The 21,144-nt window shown below is 41.7% G+C and overlaps 1 protein-coding gene and 1 pseudogene across 1 annotated transcript; both read right to left on the bottom strand.

Annotated features, from left to right (window-relative positions):
- Positions 1-9,427: 9,427 nt before the first annotated feature.
- On the bottom strand, positions 9,428-10,569 carry LOC147422219 (G-type lectin S-receptor-like serine/threonine-protein kinase At5g24080 pseudogene; annotated as a pseudogene).
- Positions 10,444-12,436, bottom strand: LOC147422218 (uncharacterized). The gene is made up of 2 exons (XM_086503135.1): positions 11,250-12,436; positions 10,444-10,757 (listed from the first exon to the last, which is right to left on the bottom strand). The coding sequence occupies exons 1-2, from the start codon at positions 12,130-12,132 to the stop codon at positions 10,549-10,551; spliced, it is 1,092 nt and encodes a 363-aa protein (XP_086359261.1). The 5' UTR covers positions 12,133-12,436; the 3' UTR covers positions 10,444-10,548.
- Between the last annotated feature and the right edge of the window lie 8,708 nt (positions 12,437-21,144).

Here is a 21,144-nt window from a genome sequence, read left to right as displayed (position 1 = left end):
CCAAGATTTTAGGCTGGACCCGTCACTTGTCCCATCTGTGGTATTTGGCACTATGATAGGCTCTCCTCTGGACTCATAGGCATTAGTGAGTTTTTCCTTTGTTTCCACATGTTTCTCTAAAGTTGGTTGGATAGGGGTTGGAGCTGGTGCCTCATGCCAATTTGCAGGTTTACCCAGCGGGTCTTCCATCAATGATTGAGCTGTTTCGATCATCTTTTTACACATATCCAACCTCTGTTTTTCTATTTCTGCATATGAATAAGTCATCCACCTTTGCTCCTGGGTTTGGTTCTTTTTAAGTCGAGCTTCATAAGCTTTTAGAAGTGCATCGATCCAACTGCTCATTTACCTTGTCAGCCAGTACAGATCCTCCTGATCCCGCACTTTTGGGCTCTGCTATTTCCTTGGGTGCTATGGTTGCCGTGGTGTGTGAGCTTAAGCTAGCTAGATCCTCTAACCGCTCTAATCTCTCCTTTGTATGTTTTAACTCCTCGGACAGAGCTGATTGCTCTCGTTCCTTCCTGGCTTTCCTACGCGCCTTTCTAGCTTTCCAAGTGCTTCTTTGATTTCTCGTTTCTGAACTTTGGGCATCGGTTTTTGGTTCTTCAACTATGGGTTCGTTCGTCCTTCTTTGAGCTTGGTCTTGTGTTACCGCTTGAATAGGTATGATTGTTTCATTTTCCGATCCTCCACTGGAAGGTACTGTTTCTAGCATGTTCAAGGTGGTTTTTGCTCCTTTACTCGGGTTTTTAGGGCAATCGGGAATCAAATGAGTAATTCCACATTCTGGGAATACGCGTTGACTCTAATGATTTCATCATGAGGATAGTCTCTCAGCCAATGGTCTCCACCACACTTGTAGCAGTCCCTTGGGTTGTTGAGGTGCTCCTTGAACTCCTCTTTGTTGGTAAGCATGTCTCTGTCCGCCCATGCCTCCATTGGCTATGAACAACAATATTCGTTCATCTAAGCTATATCTTCTTTCTCCTGCTGCCTGTGCAACAGTTGGTGGTCCTGTATTTCCTATCATGCTCCATGGTTCTGGTGTCGAGGGTTCTTCTAGTGGATAATAGACATAGTTTGTCGCATATCCATTGGGATCTTCATAATATGCATGCATAGGCACCAAAGCCTTATCCTATGATTCAGTTATAGTTGGTGTATATCTTATACCAACTGGTCGTAATCTTGGTAGGGGTGGTTGTTGCCCCAACACAGGTTGTGGTCTTTCTACACCTACAAGTCCTGGTAGGTTTCCTGCTTGATATCTAGGCATCGGTGGAACTTGAGGAGAAGCTACCGGAGCTTGGGGAGCGTAAGGTCTCTCTCTCACATATCCCTTGTTATAATAACATTCCTCGGTCCCATGGTTTGTCCATTTTTGTTCAATAGCACACCACTTGGGCTGTTTAGCTTGGGGTTTGGCGTACAAGTTAATCTTTTTTAGCACTTCATCTACGGGCTGCTCCTGGTTTACATCTACTTCTCCTTTTGGTGTTGTCTTAGAAGACTTGCTTCCACTTTGTTGTGAAGACGAATCGTCATCAAGGTCCTTGAACTCCCTCTCTTTGTAGACTGCACAATTGTCCACAAGGTAAAGAGCCTCCTTGGTCAACTCATTCAACGCCGTGCTCCTCTTTCTGGAGATCCGCATTCCTTAGTCCTTGAATGAATATCAACATAAGTCTGGACTGAGTTGGCAGTTCTTCAACAGGACAGAACTTCACATATCTTTTTAGTCTTAGGGCTGCCTTTCGTACAGATTCTCCATCTTTTTGTTTGAATTTATGGATCTGTGAGACAGTATTATGAGCTATTCCCCTTTGTGAGAATTCCTCGATAAACTCGTCAAAAACTTCTTCCGTAGACTCAAAGTCTCTACACTCTACAGAGTCAAACCAAGTGGTAGCATCATCCTCTAGGGTTAGTCCAAACCCTGCAAATTGGGTAGGAAACTCTAACACCTCTTCGGCTCTAATTTCACGCACAAAGGCTGCTACATGATCTCTTGGGTCTCTGCTTCCTGTGTATTTCTTGTTTACCCATTTTTGCACTTGAGAAGGTCTAATTCTTCGATGGTTTACAAAACTCATCATTGGATCTCCACGTCCTAATCGATATACCTCCTCAGGTCTTCTGTAATAGGCTAGTTCCTCTCCCAGTTGTTCTCCTAAGCCATAATTTCTAACAGTTCTCGCTGGAGGTGGTTCATCTCTTTGAACTCGTTCTATGGGTGGTCCTCCAGGCTCTGTTGACCCTTGAGTCTTTGGCTTACTCTCTCCATGATACCTTGAATAGAGTGGTGGTTCTTGCAAATCCCTTAGCCCTTGTGCGACTTGATAACCATCTCGGTTTAGGTCATGTTCTAATGTTGCACTATGTCGAAGTCATGCCTGCAATGATGGCTGGTTTGCCGGTTGGTCTTGGTTGTTGAATGCTTATGGTCGGGTGGAATGTGAGGTAGCTTCATACTCATCTGAAAAAGGATTCGTTGACTTGCTTGGGGTGTAGGTGGCTCTTGGCACTTCCTCAGGGGCATACGATGATGCTCCTGGACCTGTAGCCCTTTCTACCTCCTCTAGGAGAATACGTTGGTATTCTCGCCCGTATCTATCAACAAAAACTATACCCTTCCCCGTAGCAGTTTCATAAGAGAATAAGTAAAGAACCTTGTCTTTGCTTAATTCGTTTATGTATGGTTCTTTGCTGCGAAAGTAAGAGACTATACCCTCACTCTCATGCTTGTAGATTCCCAAGTTCTCGTTCTAAGTTGGAACCCTGGTTGTTTTCTTATCATACATAAAAATAGCTCCAGGCCGATCAATGTTTGGTGGCGGTTCTTGAGCTTCCGAAACCATTTTCCCTTTCGCCACGTTATCTCCATATCTGTTGTAATCTTCAGGGTTACTAACTATCAGGTAGTGGTTCCCCTTTTCGTCTCGGAATCTATCTCCATCATCATAGACTCGGATTATCTCCAATCTCGGAGCTGGTCTTCTTTTGATACAAATGCACTTGCCCTCGATAGTCAGAATAGACTAGGGCTCCTCTCGAGTTTGTTCCCTCTAAGATGATCACAGTGAGTTTGGAATCATTCAAAGGATTTTGGGAGGTGCTTCCTCCTCGCATAGTTCCATTATAGGTGAAACCTTGTGACGAGACATGGGAATACAACAACTGAATAACAAAAATTTGCAAGTACACAGAGTAGATGCAGGAAACCAGAGATGTATATATGAAATCAATTCCCGAGTACAAGAAGATCGTAGCTCATATCAACCTCCCGACCACCCCGAGCTATCTCACTCTCAATCTGTGCATAGTTCTCAATCACACTCTCACTCTCACTCTCAATCTCACTCTCACTCTCAATCTCAATCACAAGGCACCTTCCTGTAGAGTAGCCTTCTTCTCCACAGGCTGTCTTCTTCACGCGAGGCCAAAAGTGGCTATTTTCGTCCTTCTCTTAGTCTTTAGCAAAAGCGGTCCAAAATAGGTTCCGAAAAGAGACGTCCTGCATTCAAACGCATAAGAACCACAAAACGCAACCCACACTCGCAAGTTAGCTTATTTCTGGCCATTTTCAGCGAGCCATAACTCCCAAACGGTTCAAAATTTGACCGGGTTTGTCTCACATAAATTTTTTCATCTCATCGAGATCTTCGAAAGTCGTGAGACGCGAAAAATCCATATCCTGCTCGGTTTGACAAAAAATTTACCTGCAAGTCAGCACTTTTCACAAAAACATTCTAAAACAACATTTTCTCACTTTTTCTCTAATCTATGGGCTGAAACGGGCATCAAAATGCAGGAACCAGCAAAAACACAAAGAAGCATTATTTTTCCTCGTGTCGAGGGCTACAAGTGCTACATACAAAACTTTTCCAAATTTTGACCATAGTATCCTCGAAACTGGCTCCCGAGGGGTGTCCCGGGTCAAAATTTGAAACTTCACGAGAACGATTAAAATGAAATCCTATACTGTGTAAAAACACTGGAATGAAAAAATTGTACTCTAAACAAAAATATTCATCAAAACTTTGCAGAATAAGTCCTATTACAAACCTCCTGGCTGTTGACTACCCATCATGAAGAAAGATTTGTCTGACGAAGTGTCAGTATCACTGCCTTCCTCAATAATCAGTGCTAGCGGATCTAGCCTTGCCTGAGTTACACTCTCTTCGATGGACACTAAGCTACCTTGGTCACCTACCACCTTCTGGTCTCTAACAATGTATCTTCTTGATCTTAAATTCATCAAACTTATCAATGCAATTTATCACAAATCCAACCACTCACCTGGCAAAGGATCAGTTTTTGCATGACTTCTTGCTTTGTTGCTGAATATACCTGTACACAAGCGTTTTAATTTCGGCAATCGAGTCAAAGCATTTATCTGCTAGAGGTTATCTTAGTAATGATTGGTATAACTGGAAAGTTAACCTCAATCACTACTGTATTTTATACACTGCTGAAGTTCTGGATTAGGTCTGCTAATCTGAAACTGTACTTCCCTCGGATGTTGGTCAATTTACGCGAAAAAGTCTGAATTCAGTCTTTGCTTCGTCAAATGGGCAAACAAGGTCCAAATTCACTTCTGAAAGAAGTTATGGAATCCTTAAGCCAAATAGAATCTCACTGTCTATGCCAGGTCAAATTTTCTTTGCAGTATGCCCCAATAGACATCCTACACGTAGGATGTCTCCTGCTTTGTTTTACCTGGATTTTTGCACTGTGGTTCCCCCTTGATGTGTTGAGCTCACAGCTGTTTTTACTTTTTGATTTGGACACCTATTAGCTGGTCAATGAGTTAGAAATCTGTTCCGACAGCCTGCTCCTGATCTTGATCAGTCTAATCAACTCCAATTTGGACCAAAATTGTCTAGGAGGCTTGCCTTAGGCTATACAACACCTTACTATGCTCAATGTCAAAGTCTGGCTTCAATTTCTTGCATTAGACATCCTACGCGTAGGATGTCTTTTTCATTAGAATGGCTTTAAACTCAAAGCCCAGGCTCCCCTTGAGTTACTGATCACTTTGGTATACTCAAAATTCAGTTTGGAGTCCAAAATCACTCAGAAGAAATTCTATGCGTAGGATGTCTTTTTGGCCTGTTTGACCCCAGACTTGTCCCACAGCTTTCCCTTGATGTCAGTAACCCAGTGGTATGCTTAGATTTTGGTTTGGATTTCAAAAGTCCCAAATTTCAGTTGTTCTTGCCTTTTTCAGTCAAAAGTGCTAAAGTCCGCTTTGAACCCAATTTTCTCACCTAAATGAGGTGAAACCCCTTTTAGTCACTCAATATATCATGCAAGACATGCTCATGCAGCCATCTTATGGTTTTGGTCTCAAAATAATGTTTTGGCACTATTTGGGTAGGATGTCTGGCAATTTCAGTCTATCTGGCCTTATCCTATCAAGACATGGCCAAATTTCCACTTTCCAGTTGAAATTAGGGTAAACCCTACCTTCTGAACACACTGGTCAACTCAAAATCCCAAAATTTCTCCCAGATTAGTCTGAAGACATCCTACGCGTAGGATGTCTCCTGGCTTGAAATTAATTTTTTTCCTGACAGAAATGCTTCTGATGCTCTGTAGATCTATCAGAAACACTCACAGTAACTTTTGGACTTCAATTAGGCTTTCAAACACACTTTTGCGTCTTTTACAAACTTGTAATGACTTTACCAAGCAAGTGTACATGCATGAAATACTCTAGATCCTGAATCATGATGTCCTACTTACTCTACTCCTACTTATCATGTGAAATGGTGATAATGGTGTTTTTTGGTTGCTTTTTGGCCTCTTTGGACTCTCAAGCTCTCTTCTCACCGCTTCTACCACTCCAACTCCTACTCAAGAACTCGACTACTACCTAAAACTATCTTGGTCTACCTAATCTATCTAAGTCGAAGGATCTAGGCCAGACACACGCTTCCTAGACTCCCTCTAAGACCTAGAGAGTCCTCCACCCTCTGATCCTATCTAAATGTAAAGCGAGACTCTTGGCAAGCCAAAAATCCCAATCCTCAAGGATTAGTCTCGGTCACCTACCTAAGGTTTTTGTCCCCGGCAACGACGCCAATGTTGGACGGATACACCGCGACGGACGTCAGCACAACGAGAACTCACTTAATATATAATGTCAGCTAAGGACGAAGCTCGACCCGCAGGCGCGTGGAAGCAAGCATAAGGTGTCAACCTACACTCGACTGACTCCTAACTAATTCCTACAGAGGTCTCTACCAATTGTCTAAGTCACAGCCTTCAAGAGTGCATAAGAGGGAACTTCCTACAACGCTTTTTAGAGCCGAACACCCGTCAAACAATCTCGAAACACTATAGAACTTGAAGGAGACCCTACTACTACCAATAGGTCGCTCTCCCTAAGGTCTATGAACCAAAATCCCAACCCAAAACACCCGGTGCAAAAACACGTAGGATGTCTGGCCGAAATCTGCAAGTCTTTGTTTCCGAAATCTAAAGTGTCTAATGTGTAGTTCTACTCAATGTGAACGCGTGGATATGCTGCAATGCAAAATCGGACAACGTATGCTCACCCAAACACCCGATGAAGCTCGTAGAAGGAGCTCGCAAAACCAAACCGTACGCGCACAATGTAGGTATCGGTGCGTAGCTCTTGTCGGGGCAACACACTGCAATGCACTTCTCCGCACTCGATTCCGACCACTGGAGCACACGTAGCATCAAGATGAAGCTCACACTCTCTCTCTCTCTCTCTCTCTCTCTCTCTCTCTCTCTCTCTCTCTCTCTCTCTCTCTCTCTCTCTCGTACATAGTACGCTCACTCACAGACTTCAAAACTTGTTTTTAAAAATGACAAAAAGTTTTTCCATTAAGGTCAAAAAGTGGTATATATATCTTATAATTTCTCAAACCCTAAAGTTCCAAAATCAACCATCTACTCAATCTAACTATCAAAACTGGGATACAATCTTGAAACTTCTGTAAGTCCCAATATTTACAAGGTGAAAAATCAGGTTTTCCTCAATGAATGAATAATTACAAAAAGAATAATCTTCCGAATAGTTAGATGTCGTGGGGTGTGTCCTGCTTCTTACAGATAGTTATCTGTGTCCATAATTGCATCAAGCTTTATCAAGTACTTTGGAGCATCTTGACATTCTTTATCAAACCAGGTTTTGCGTGATCTATCTTTGTTGATACCGTGGAGATGCTTTATGGAAAAGCATTCTTCGGCACAAGAACAAATAACTTTTTAGAAATCTTCCCATTTAGTTTCCAACGGTGCGTCATATTGAAGCTTTGTTATCCATAACTTTTGCTCAACCATTTCAATGTACATTGGTGGTCGTTTCAAATCCATACATAGTGATAATTTCTCTTCCCTTTGGCTAAGATTATCATGCTTAGTTGCTTCTTCACATGCATATATAAGGTCAATATATAAGGTCAATATATAAGGTCTGATGGTCTAATTTTGGGGTCCATTTGCTAAGCATAAAAATCTTTATGCGATACATGATGGCTTTGCAGGGTAGCATATAGTCAGTCGCACTATTCCCATTATGTTTGCTACATGTAAATCCATTGGCTCCACTCCATAAATATACACCATTGGCAATGAGCATACCCGTACTATTACACATGTGTAAAAGTAACTTTCCATAGGGATTTCGCTCTTTCTCATCCATTGAAGTACGATCATACAAGTGAACTTCTTCCAACTCCCTTGAAATGTATGGCATATCAAATTGTTGAGTATCATATTGCAATGTTTCTGTGCGAACATTCATATCCCCAAATACAATAACATTACCTTTGCCTTTGAAATAAGAAATGTCTTATTCTAAATCAAAAAATGGCTGATCTCTATCCATGCAAGCATAAAAGAGAAAATCATGATGATGATGATGATTTTTCAATCCTTTCTTAACCATACATGCTACCCCTCCTTGCTCTTTTCGTTGCTTGAGATTATTTGATCACATCAATGAATGTACATTGTAATCCTCCAAACCATTAATCCTTTGTGTATCATGCTCCCAAGTTTCAACAAGACATACAACATTGGCTGTACTTGTTAGTTCATCTATACCAACCCCCGCATTCCATCGTTATCCGTTACAATTCCAAAAGCATATTCTTAATTGTAACTTGGTCTCATAGGTCATGCATACCTATTTTCTCAAGGGACTTGCCTCCTCCTTGGGCACATTTTCTTCGTGATAGATCTCCTTGTTTTTCTTATTCTTTTTCTCATATGCTTTGTGATGCATATTTTGTTGCTTAATAATGCGATCTTCACTTACAAAATATTTTGTATTCCTCAATCGATCCAACTATTATAAAAAATAATCTTTTGTTTGGTCTCATCCGGCATGGTGCATACAATTGTTCGTTCTTCTCCCGAGCAAGGAGCTCCTAGTTTACCCACTCTATGTGCTCCATAGACCATAACTCCGGACATGCCAAAGTGGGTTTTGAAGATATCTTCAATAACAGTGTCAAGAGAAGGAGGTGTCTCTAACTTGTCTTCGAGAATTGCATGAATAACAATGTTGTGGAACGTGGCTTCCGTTCCTTCAACTCCTCCACATCCACATTCTCAACATCGTTTGTTTGAACCATAGCTTGCACAAGTGAGGAATTAGTAGACACATTGTTACCACATACATCATCTCAAGACTTGTTTGTGCATACATTTCTCATGTTGCATACATCCCGACTCATGGTGTCAAATTTCTCCTCTTTCAATACATGGTCATGCTCTACTTTGCTCATGTGATCCAGCTTCAAAGCATTCAAGTCCACAAGAGAACGTGTACATTCCTTGACTTCCTCTTCAAGTTACATCCAACGTGTCAAATTTCTCCTTTTTCAATACATAGTCATGCTCAACTTTGCTCATGTGCTCCTTCAAAGCATTCAAGTCCACAAGAGAGCGTTTACATTCCTTGACTTCCTCTTCAAGTTGCATCCAGGGTTTTATACACACACACACACAGGGTCACACCTCCTTCATTTGGTAAGGGTGGAGCTCTGTATCGCGGATGTCCAGGGTTTGAGGAATAGCTAGCCACGGACGTAGGGAGAACCCTAATTTTTTGGTTGAAGTGGTTTGATCAACTCTCCGCTGTCGATCCCTCTCCTCCACCTGTGGCACTTATAGACGAGGACAGCCTACTCTAGCTCGCTATTGCAATTGTATTAATACTAAAGTTTTTCTCTTTGTGTGCCTCTGTGATTTAAATCCTGATTTTTTTTTTCCAACAAAGCAATGAAATTTTATATAAACAGAGGAGGAGAGAAGACAAAAATTACATGGTCCATCACATGACCAAGTGATTCCCCAGGGAGACTCTCCCTTGTTACAAAAACTATCCTATGGTGTATCTGTTCAGCATTATAGCCAATGTTATGCTACAGTAATTTCAGCTATGTGATATCTGGTCAGAATTACAATTAAATTCTAAATTTGAAGATGAAATAATTAGAGAAATTTAGTGTAAAACCTTCAAATTTTCTCAATTCACCTCTAAAATTTATCTTATGTAGGTTTGCTAAGTTTTTGTTTGGAGAGTGACAAGAATATACAATTTCAATCTCTTTGCAAAGTTACACTCAGAACTCCTCCATTGATTGAGCTTGGGAGGGAATATTCCGAATAATATTGCAATGGCAATTGCCTCCTCCCGTTATGGTGGCTTTGGAATATCCTTTGGAAAGGCCTTGGTGGGTTGTCTGGTACTTGAGCACCCCCTTGAAGATACTCCACCACTTTGCTCATTGTGGGTCTCAAGGCAGGGTCTTCTTGTACACACCATAGAGCCACCAATGTGCACACTTTTACTTGCTCTACATCAGCCTCATCCTCCACTCGCCTGTCGACCACCACCCACCTTGACATCCATGTCGTCGAATCCTGCTCATCCACCTCAACCTCTTCCAGCACCCCATCAAGCATGTCGAAGCATCTTCTCCCTCCAATTATCTCCAACAGTACCACCCCATAGCTGTACACATCAAACTTGGCCGTCAAGGGCCCGCTCCCTAATGACCAAAACTCCGGCGCCACATAGCCTGGTGTACCCCGAGCCTGCGTCAAGACACAACTCTCCTCTCTTGCCAGAAGCCTTGCAAGGCCGAAATCGGATATCTTAGGACAAAATTCAGTATCTAGCAGGATATTCTGTGGCTTAATATCACAGTGAATAATGCAATTTCTACATTCTTGATGCATGTAATAGAGGCCCCGTGCGATCCCCACCGCAATGCCATGCCGTTGTTTCCAGCTCAATACAATCCCATCAAATGATTGCTTGCTCGGAAACAGGTATTTTTCAAGTGATCCATTGCTTACATACTCATACACCAACATTCGCTTGGATCGTTGAAAGCAGAAGCCAAGCAGTCTAGCCACATTCATATGATGAATGTTTCCTATGGTAGCAATTTCATTCATGAACTGCTCATCTGTATGTGACATTGAAGGGTCCAGGACTTTCACCGCCACCTCGTTGCCATTTGCGAGCACACCGTGATACACTTTGCCAAAGGCTCCCTAGCCAATCATTTTGCTGAAGGACTTCGTAGCGGCTGCCAAAGTCCCATATGGAAGATGGTGGTTAAAGCCATCCAATTTGAGAGGCTCTTTACCAAACACAGTGTAGTGTAAGTACTTGTGACGACAGTAGCAGGCAACGCATCCACAGACCAAGATGGAAAGAGTGGCTATTGATACCCCTACTCCAATGCCGATTCTTCGCTTTCCTACACAACACAAAGGGAAAGATCAATCCAAACAAAACTTATGCTCATAGATCACTGCAAGATACATCATTCAAATCCAAACTAAACCCGAATCGCATGCGAGCATTGTGAAATATTTCCCATTCCCTACAGGCATAGAGTCAATTGCTGCAAACCTAGTTGCAAAGAAATCTCATATAGACAGTTTACGAGCCAATTGAATCATACTCGGCTGTCCAACACGCCGGCCATTATGTACCAATCAAAAATCTCATACAAGGGAAAAGTACTAAAAGATAATGAAAAGCATATCATAAAAAGCATACCTATTGACAAGAATTCACCTCATAATTCTCATAAAAGCACTCAAAAATAATGAAAAGCATAATAGGTGTCAGGTCATGAGAAGCTTCTACCATGCAGTGAGCATCCCCAACATCCAAACTCAATTTTTGTTAATGTTTAGATGTCAGTGCCATATTGCTTTTGCACAATGCTCAATTATTTGCCTACCTGAACCCTCGCGGCAGCTAACATCATGAGTTCCGTCTTCACAGTAGCATTGGAATCGATTGTCTTCTTGCACATCATAACCACATTCACCACCTGAACTTTGGCAGCTGCTGCAGCTATCAGCATGTCGAACTGGGCCCCATGCCAATTGGGTTGCAGGGACCCATGTAGAAACGGGCGCATCTATATTATCTCCAATAATAAATCTTCTCACAAATGAGCATCCATAAGTGGTAGTGAGCGTCACCAATTGAAGCTCCTTGTCAAGTACATAGTCAAGGCAATTACTGCTCTCACCGAAATTGCAATAATTGATGTATTTGCTGCAGGCAGGAGACGAGGGGGTCAGAACTACCGATTCCGGGCGTGAACCCATTGATTCTGTGCAATTGAAAAGGAGGTAGTGCTCTTGATAAAAGCTGAGGTCTGCATCCTTAAAAGCATAGAAGTTTGAGGTTGTCAAGCTGCTCACTGGAGAATTAGGACTAAATTCACATAGAGGAAGGGAAGAAGCGCCGGTGATGGTGCTGTTGTTGGAGACAAGGACCACAGTGCCACCATTGCCATAATTTGGGATGGATCCTGGATGTGGGTTGCTGTGGTTCGGATTGTGGCCTATGCTGCTGATGTAATAGGGATGCGGTGTGCCCGAGAGTGTGAGGTTCCACAGAGGCATCGGAAGGGAGCAATCGGTTATCTGAAACCCTGGCGAGCCGCAACCAGGCTTGGCACCAAATGGGTATGGTAGTTGTGAGAACCTGCTAGAGCAGTTTGATGGGCATATTATGGATGCATCAATCTGCATTTCCATTATTAGCATCAAGCTCAGAACAACCATGGCCATTGTGTGATCACTGTAGGGAAGCCTTCTCCGAAAGGACATAATTCTATAAGAAAGAGTAAAGCTCTATGGCAAGTTCTGCAATGTCGGTTTCAGGAGGAAGAAGCTGACGGAGGAGGTGAAAAGGCAGCCATTAATCGTCTTCTGCACCCTGCTCACCATCATCATCTTCGTCATTGTCATTAATGTCCTCATTAGCAGCAGCGGCAAAAGCACCAAAATCGACAGTACCATAGCCAGAAAGGCTTGAACGCTGCAGGGCTCTGAGGCCAACGCAAGGGGGCGGTACTTGAGATGAAAAAGATGAGTGCTGGCAGTGCCGATCGGCATAGCAGGGACGAGCTCACAATGCACATGTTCTGTCGAAACGGACAGACCGAGAGACGAGCTGACTGAAGGAGGTTTGATCACTAATTTAACCTTTGTGCATCGAGTCTTCATTTTGAAATAATCAAACCTCAGCGACGACTCACCTATATAATGGCCTGCCCATGCTTGAAGGCTTTAGCGTTGAGTTGACTTTTGGGTTAGCGAGCTGGTGGTCTCGTTCCATTGGTGAGTATTGGCGCATGTTCTTCTTTATGGAACTGAGGCGGGGGGTGAAAGCATCTCAAAATCTACTTGGAAAGAGTTTGAGAATTCCAAGAGCGGTTTTTTACAATTCTCCAAGTTAAGACACAAATACTATATATCTTGAGTTGGGATCTCTTTCAAATTGAAGATATGGGCATGGAAAGGGTTGTGGAGTACATGATAAATATACCTCAAAATCCCTCACATCTACTTCTTATAATTGTATGGGAAGCAAGAAAAAAAGTTCAAAAGGCGCATAAAAGCAAGATCTTAAGCATGGTGCAAGACATAAAGAAGTGGTTTGGGAGATGGGATGCATTACACTTGCTACATGAGGCAAATTACACTTGCTACATGATGCTTCAATTGACTTGCAAGTGAATGAAGCTTTTCTACAACGCCAATGTATTACGGCTTGGGAGAATGTGGTGGGTCACGCTTCATACATTACACCACCCATATTGCCCCCAACTACAAAAGCATATTCTTCGTGGAAGGAGAAAACCATACTCAGGCTTACATGCTTGAGCCTATCCCTTGTCAGCAATACGCACTATCGCAACCATTCAACTTAACTTCCACTCCCTTCGATGTGAGACTGGGCGTTTGGACAATGGAGAAGAGTCAAATCGACTGTCCACATTATGCTTACTGCAAGTTCAAGCATCTGAATACCACACACTATTAGACTGCTCGACTTTTGGCCACATCTGAACTTGCTTCCCTCACATATTTAGCCATGACTTAGCCCTACACACTTTCCTCTACCAACCACAATGTGGGCTCTCCATTGTGACTCTCATCACCACAAATTTGGAGCATCGAGAGTCACCCATTAGCCACACACATACTACATCGCATGTAACTTTGGTCCCATAGGTTATATTTGACCTTTGAGGACGATAATAAAATCTCTCTCTCTCTCTCTCTCTCTCTCTCTCTCTCTCTCTCTCTCTCTTGGTGCACTGACAGTTTGGCGAGCTTCTTGATAGCGGCTTTGTCTATGCTTATGATAATCAAGAACCTCCTTCGTATCAATCATGATCTTGATCTATGTAAGCATCTGCACCATCAAGTTGTACAATGTTCTCATCTGTCTCATTTGCAATTGCCTTTGTGAATACTAGAAGTGGACCATCAAAGTGGTTGTGGGCTACACAACATTACTTAGGATGCGTTGTCCATGGAGGCGATGATGAACACAACATATCCTCACTTAGGGTCACACTTGAATCTAAACTCTGGAGTTGTTTTACTAGTTGAGATCTATTTTCCTTATAGAATTCAAGCTTTGATGATAATTCATCAAGAGCTAATGATGTGACATGTTGACATTGGTACATGGATGCCTCTGATGTCTTCTGTGTGAAGAACATTCCATTGCATGGACACACATCATCCAAGGCTTGTAAAGCCAACAATTTAACTTAAGCTTTGAAAATGTCTATGAAGTGTTCTATCATACCTCAATATTTGCAAGGACTCTTTCTCTGGATCCTTTAATACAATATCCTTCAAAGAATCACTCATTCATATACGGTGACATCGTTTTAGCCTCTGTAGGATCAAAATTGTTGGAAGCATCATGCTTGCATCTCCATGAACTGAATTATTTTAAACAATGGAGCAATTGCAGATTGTACTATCCTCCATTGATTGCTAGTAGTCAATTCCTGTTGAACAACCTACTTCCACAAGTTCAAACCTCGTGCCCTTTCAACTTTCAGCAACCTCATGATGTTGGAGGAAAACTCCAAAGTTTGAGATACCCAAAGAGATTTGGAGAGGGGGGGCAGGGGAGGGGGGGAGACAGACCTTGGTAGCTTCTAAAGCATTTCATTGTTGCATTATCATTTGTTCTAAAGCTGATGCATGATCATGTCTGTCCTGGCCCTATCAAGTCATAAGAACCAAATGGAAATCTGATGGCTAGCATGCAAAATTAAACCTTCATTTCTATGAAAGAAAACATGAATGAGTTGCAATGTGAACAACATCAAGACTAGGGTAATGAAAAAACCTTGAAGTGCACAATTACATAAAGGTTCTAATACTCTCATCCTGATAGCTTCTTGATGGCTTACTTCAAGTCTCATATCCACTTGATAGCCACCTGATAGCTACCTCTCATCCTTTCAGCTTCCTTCAAGCTTGAGAGCTACACTAGCTACCTTCTTTCCTAAAAGCTACCCACCAGCGACCAGCTATTCACTCCCATCCTGATAGCCACCAATATCACCTAGATGGTCTCACTAGGTAGTGTACTGACAACCAAGCTTGGTGACCTCTCATCCTGAGAGCTATCTCTCATCTTGATACCTCCCTACCTTTCAGCTTTCTTCATGCGTAAAATCTATCCACCAGCTACCTTCTTCCTGAAAGCTACTCACCAGCCACCAGCTATCCACTCCAATCCTGATAGCCACCAATATCACCTGGATGGTCTCACTATGTAGCTTATTGCCAACCAAGAAGTAATCTAGAATCTTCCACTTCCATCTTGGTGACCTCTCATCCTCATAGCTACCTCTCATCCTGATAGCTATCTTTAAGCTTCATTCAAGCTTGAAAGCTATTGACCAACTACCTGCTTTCCTTAAAGCTACCCACTAGCCACCAGCTATCCACTCCCATCCTAATAGCCACCAATATCACCTGGGTGGTCTCACTAGGTAGTGTATTGTGGCAACCAGAAAATAATCTAGAAGCTTCCAGTTCCAACATGGTGACCTCTCATCCTGATCGCTACCTTTTAGCTTCCTTCAAGCCTGATTTTGTCAACAATCTCAAAAAATTTCCTCTTTTCATGCAGGTGGAATTCTTTCTTGACTTCAAATAGAATAGTCCAAAGGTACAAATATGCCAAAGAGAATTTTAGAAGTTGAAACCTTGTTTTGTGAGGAAGCTTCGCGATCGGTACACATGTTGTTGCATTACCCATGTGCAAATGTCATTTTTGCGGGAGGCTTTAAACCAGGCAAGTCATGTTGCTAAAGGTGTGCATGGAAAAGAGTGTGCCTGTTAACGTGGCATATGTGGTGCAGGGGGAAATGTGAAGTGCACACAAAAACTTACTCAAGACTTACAATGTTGTGGAATCAGTTTTATGTCCAAAGGCTACTGGTTCAAACCGTTTTAATCTGAAGTTTTTGGTGGGGGATTGCCAACCATGTGGACCTACAAAGAAGCTTTGGATATGTCCGGTGGAGGATTCAGATGGTGTACAGGTGAATGTGAAGATATTTGAAGATATTCAAACTGGTCAAACTGAAACTAGCAAGAAACAGAAAAGAAAAATCATGTCTCATAAGGAGGTGTCAAGCAAAAAACTTCTTGATTTATTTAGGGATCATTTGAGCAAGTTCATAAAGCACAATTGGGTCTACAAATGGGAGGCTAAGCAATTCAAGGAGTGTCTACGTCACTTTCCCAATGACGTTGTCGTGTGGCTTCGCTTCCATGATAGGAAAAAGAGCAAAGAGAAGCAGAAAAAGTCTATTCAAAGCTCACACATTCATTGAGCAGTGACTAGGGCTTGAGAACAAGCAAGAAGATCCAGAAAGTGTATGCTTTATGTGGTTATGAAGGCCTAAGCATAGAGATTTCATGCTTGAAGAAAAGGTTTTACATATGAAAGGGCTCTTAGGACATACGAGGCAACTTGGGTAGAGGAAGACATGTGGCCAGTGGTAAAAAGGAAAGTGTGTGAGAGACTTCACATCTCTGCATGAGGGAGGCCGAAAAAGTCTTAGTCTGTAAAAATTTTGTAAAACAAGTTTTTGATAAAAATGGACCATGCTAGGAGAAGGAAAAGGGCGTTTTGAGCATTTTTGCATCTCATGCACAGAGGCTAATTCTGAACTGATTAAAAGATATTCAAGTTTTTGTTCTTTGCTGTATCAGGAGAGGAAGCCATAAGCTTTGAGCACTCTAACTCTTTTTCTAAGCTTCCATAGCCCACTGTAATCCAAGCTTCCATAGCCACTCTAATCAAAGAAGGCATAACCCAAGCCGTAATCTCTTTCTCAAGCCATAATTAATCATTTTCCTGGGAACTTTCTCTCTCTCTGTCGATCTTAAAGCAGCAGCGGAAGAACGAAGGAGACAAATATTATCAAGGGAAGCTCGACAAGCCAATGAAGGCAAATTAACATGATGTAAGGAGTTTGAATAATTTACGTAGCAATACTGTTAATTTTTCGCTTTGGGTAATCAAACTTCAAAATCGTGTTCAAGTTGTCAGTTTTAAGCTTTGTCTACATTAATTGTGTTTGCTGCAACTCTCTTCCACGCACCTCTCATAGCCAAAGACCCCGCGCCTTCCCGGCTTACCTTTTGAACGTAAATCCCCCGACATTCTTGGTGAACCCGATGCGAAACGAGCCGGGGTGGGAGGTAAAGATGGAGATGCCAGAACAATTGATGCAGTTTATTGAAGATTACAATTCCAATGAACTTGATAAAACTCTAGGAGTTGCAGATTTGAAAGAAATGTTGGGATTAGTTCAGGGATGTTTGCAAGAAGTAAAATCTATGAAGATGAAAAAGCAGATTGATGATGCAGTGGAGATGGCACTTGATCCCGTACATGAGGTGTGGTATTTTTCAAGGTCATGATCCGGATGGACTCCTTGCATGCTGTAAAATAGAGATGAATAGTCGAGGAATTCTAGAAGATCAGATGATTTCAAGTTTTGAAGAAGTGGTAACCTCCGAATTTAAAGATAAGATTCGAGAACTGACAGAAACATATCCCACACAGTGGGACTATTTTGCAGATGGGTTTGTTCATGAAAGCTCAAGGATTATCGAGTTGGCAATGAAGGAGATTACCGAACGAAGCCAGATTTTTTTCTAGAAAGAAGAAGGGATCATATGCAGTTCCTTAATTATGATCAATTTTGGGAACATATTTCTGCAAGGAGTAAAGCCAAGGCAAATACAACTTTGGAAGTAGCAGATTCAGCTTCAGAGGACCATCTTTTGAGCAATCTAGCAAAGGTAAACAATGAATTTAATGCTCAAACAGAAATATATGATTTTTTTTCAAAGATTGCTCGCATGGAAGTTACCTCCGATAATGGTTCTGGTGAAGAGCTAGACTGTACAAGAAATATTTTTCATGCTACTGACCTTGGCATGGGATGTTCTCAAAAAGTTTACCAAGAAGATGAGCCACTACAGACTACTAATGAATCTATCGACACTATAGCTGAGAAGGACAACAAGTTTACTATAGATGATTGCATCAATAAAACTATTATATACACATTAGCTGATGAAGTGTCTGAGATTGTGGACCCAACACAGGACGAGCCTAAGAATGCCAATGAATTTGTGATTGCTACTAATAATATGTTTGCAGATTCTGTTATCACAGAAGAAGATTCCATAATTGATGGTTTTTTGGCCAGATTTGAAGGAGATGGTTATAACATTATAGAAGAGCTTTCTGATGTGTGTACCTCTTCAGAGGAGGTGCCAAATGAGCCTTTACAATTCTATGATGGATTGCTAAGTAACATGGATGCAGATGAGGAAGCAGAGGCCGACATTGATGAGTTTGAAGATTGTCTAGATCATGATGGTTGTGAGCAGGTTATCCATAAAGATTCTACTTCTATGCTTATGCAGGGATTGCAAGAGGGATAACTCCTACATTTCTGATGAATGTTGATATTTTGAAGAGTGATTTTCTAGAGGATGCTATGGATGAATATTTACAAGCTAAATCTATTTTTCATGATCAAGCTAAAATTCCAGCAGGTAAAAATTCTTATGGTGATACAGGTCCAAAGCTTCCCAAGGTTTTTTGTAATGACTATGAAGCTAGAGGGGGTGATGATGCTAAATCATCCTTGATCCTTCAAAAAGTTCACAGGTTTTTTTATTTTCTTGGACAGTATGCCGATTATGGTAGAATTTGGATACTATTTTTTTTAATGATGCTTATGTCAGTGATGATTTGGCTTCCAGTAAAAGGGAGTCAATGCTCTTTAAGGCTTACTGGTAATGAGATTAAGTTACTAGAAGTTTATGGGAAGTGGGTGTTGCATTATGCTTCAGGTGATGCTCTAGTATATTGTGGGGCCCATCAATGCTATGTCCTCTTAATGGTAATTGATCCAGGAGATTCTAAGGATCTTCAAAAGAAGGTTCAATACGGATGGTTACTTGTGAATATGCATTTTGGTTGCATTCTATTTGATCCAGGAATAGCACAGCTACACCAAAAATGCTTGAAGTTGATTGATACATGAAATGTATGCTCGTGTGGATATTATGCTGCTCCACTATTGGGGCAATTTCTTAGTGTCCCATTTGATCCTGGAGGCTACTGAAGTGCAGCTTGCAGATTCAAGTATATTAGTTATTTTCTTATAGCCGGTTACTTGGCACTAGGTTTTGTTTTTGGATTTATGGTATCAAGAAAAGAGTTTTGGATTTTGTGGTCAGTAATCTTATATGGCTAGCTTCCAGTTGACGTCTTTGGACAATTGATAAAGTATCTTCACATCTTTTGAGTTGATTCTGCTACCAAAACTTGAAGTAAAGGACTTGACAGCCATTTCGTGTGCAGAAAGAGTAAAGCATACTTGAGCTTGACAGGGTTTCCTAAAGAGAGCTTCATGGTCAAGCCGTGTGCATCATTAATTGGGGCACTTGAGTCTGTCAGGGTTTACTAAACAGGTTTTTCATAATTAGATGCTTTGGAGATATGACCACTACGGTTCAAAGATTTGTGATAGGAAAACTACCAAATAATTGAGCTAGACCATTGATGATATGGTTTAAGCTTTATTTTGTTTTACATATACTTACCAGTTGTGTGATCTTGATGGCAAGCAACTTAAGGTGATTATAGCAGATATAGATTGAAAACCAGTTGGCACAGACCGGAGGCTGTACAGGTTTAGAGGGGGTGGATGTCGTGCGGCTTGGCTTCCATGATGGGAAAAAGAGCAAAGAGAAGCAGAAAAAGTCTATTTGAAGCTCACACATTCATTGAGCAGTGACCAGGGCTCGAGAACAAGCAAGAAGATCCAGAAAGTGTATGCTTTATGTGTTATGAAGGCCTAAGCATAGAGATTTCATGCTTGAAGAAAATGTTTTACATGTGAAAGGGCTCTTAGGACATACAAGGCAACTTGGGTGACGAGATACATGCTAGATCTTTACCTTGTGATGACACGATCATATTTCTAAAGAGCCATATGACCGACGACGGACTTTCACATGGTTGGCTCACACTCTAGACAGTCACTTGAGGCACAGGATTACTTTGAGGGACAAAGACATGTTTGGGTACCTAGGCCACGAGTGGTAGCACACCCAACGCATACAATATCATACCCTAGAGCGAGACCTCCACGAGCCAGATGTCGAGAGATGAGACTACCCCTAGAGAGGTCGATAACTTCACAGCAGATAGTATGTCCTAGAGCTAGATGCACACGTAGACACGCTAGGAGAGCTCAGTCTAACATCCCTACGAGAGCGCGAGTATTGCAGATTTGGCTACCGAAGAGCCTTCCACAGACTATTTGAGTAGAGACTGATGCCCACCCTACGACCATTCCTTGTGCTGTTGAGCAGACTTCACATATGGAACTAGGTGTTAGCCAGCCCTTGACTATTAGAGATCGAGCTAAGAGATTGCAGATCATGCTTCATGGTGAGAGCTCTCTCTTGACTCCTAGTTGCATGAGATTTGAGATTTGTACACGTTGATATGTGCACTAGATTTATGTGAATATACCAGAGGCACTTTTTTCCCTTTTGGGTTTTTTCCCTCTGGATATCCAGGTTTTAGACCCTAGCTTGGATGTTTTATTTTATTATTCTGTTACTTTTGTTATTTTATCTTGCTGTTGACATACCTCTTGGAGGATCAGTGCTTTTGTTGATCTTTTGATGCAGCACGTAGATAGACATTAGCTTGCCCATGGAGATTGGACGACCATGTAGACATGATGTATCTCCAGACACGAGGAGCTTCCATGACATTGACCTCTTCATCGAGCCCATGCACAGGTGTACTCCTTCCTATGCTATATGGTTTTGTACATTTATATTTTTTGATTGTGGCTTCTTCTTGGTTTGATTAAGTGCATTCAATTATGTTTTGTTATCTGCCATTACAGATGTATAAACTTGTCCTTTATTTAGTTAATTGACTTAGAGTTTAGTTTTATTGATGAGCCTTGAGGTTAGGAGGCCGTGACTTTAGGCTAACTCATTTACTTGGCTGCTAGTCCTAGTTGGTAAAATTATTTGAGTGTTTGAAACCTTAGGAGTGTTTTAAGCATAGAGAGGCTTTCTCACCCAAACAACAAAGAACACTAGTGAAAATACAAAGGAAATGGAAGAAAAACAAAAGTGCCACAAGTGTAAAAGCTTAAGCTGGATGAGAAATCTTGGCTTGATTTGGTACTTCATGCACATGTATTGCCTATGGTACTAGAGCCCTAGAGGTTCCCA

The sequence above is a fragment of the Adiantum capillus-veneris genome, chromosome 27, assembly GCF_014529385.1.
Source record: "Adiantum capillus-veneris isolate H3 chromosome 27, ASM1452938v2, whole genome shotgun sequence".
Classification (NCBI taxonomy): Eukaryota; Viridiplantae; Streptophyta; class Polypodiopsida; order Polypodiales; family Pteridaceae; genus Adiantum; species Adiantum capillus-veneris.
The sequence above is the reverse complement of the archived record's forward strand: the minus strand, read 5'-3'. Positions and strand labels throughout refer to the sequence as shown.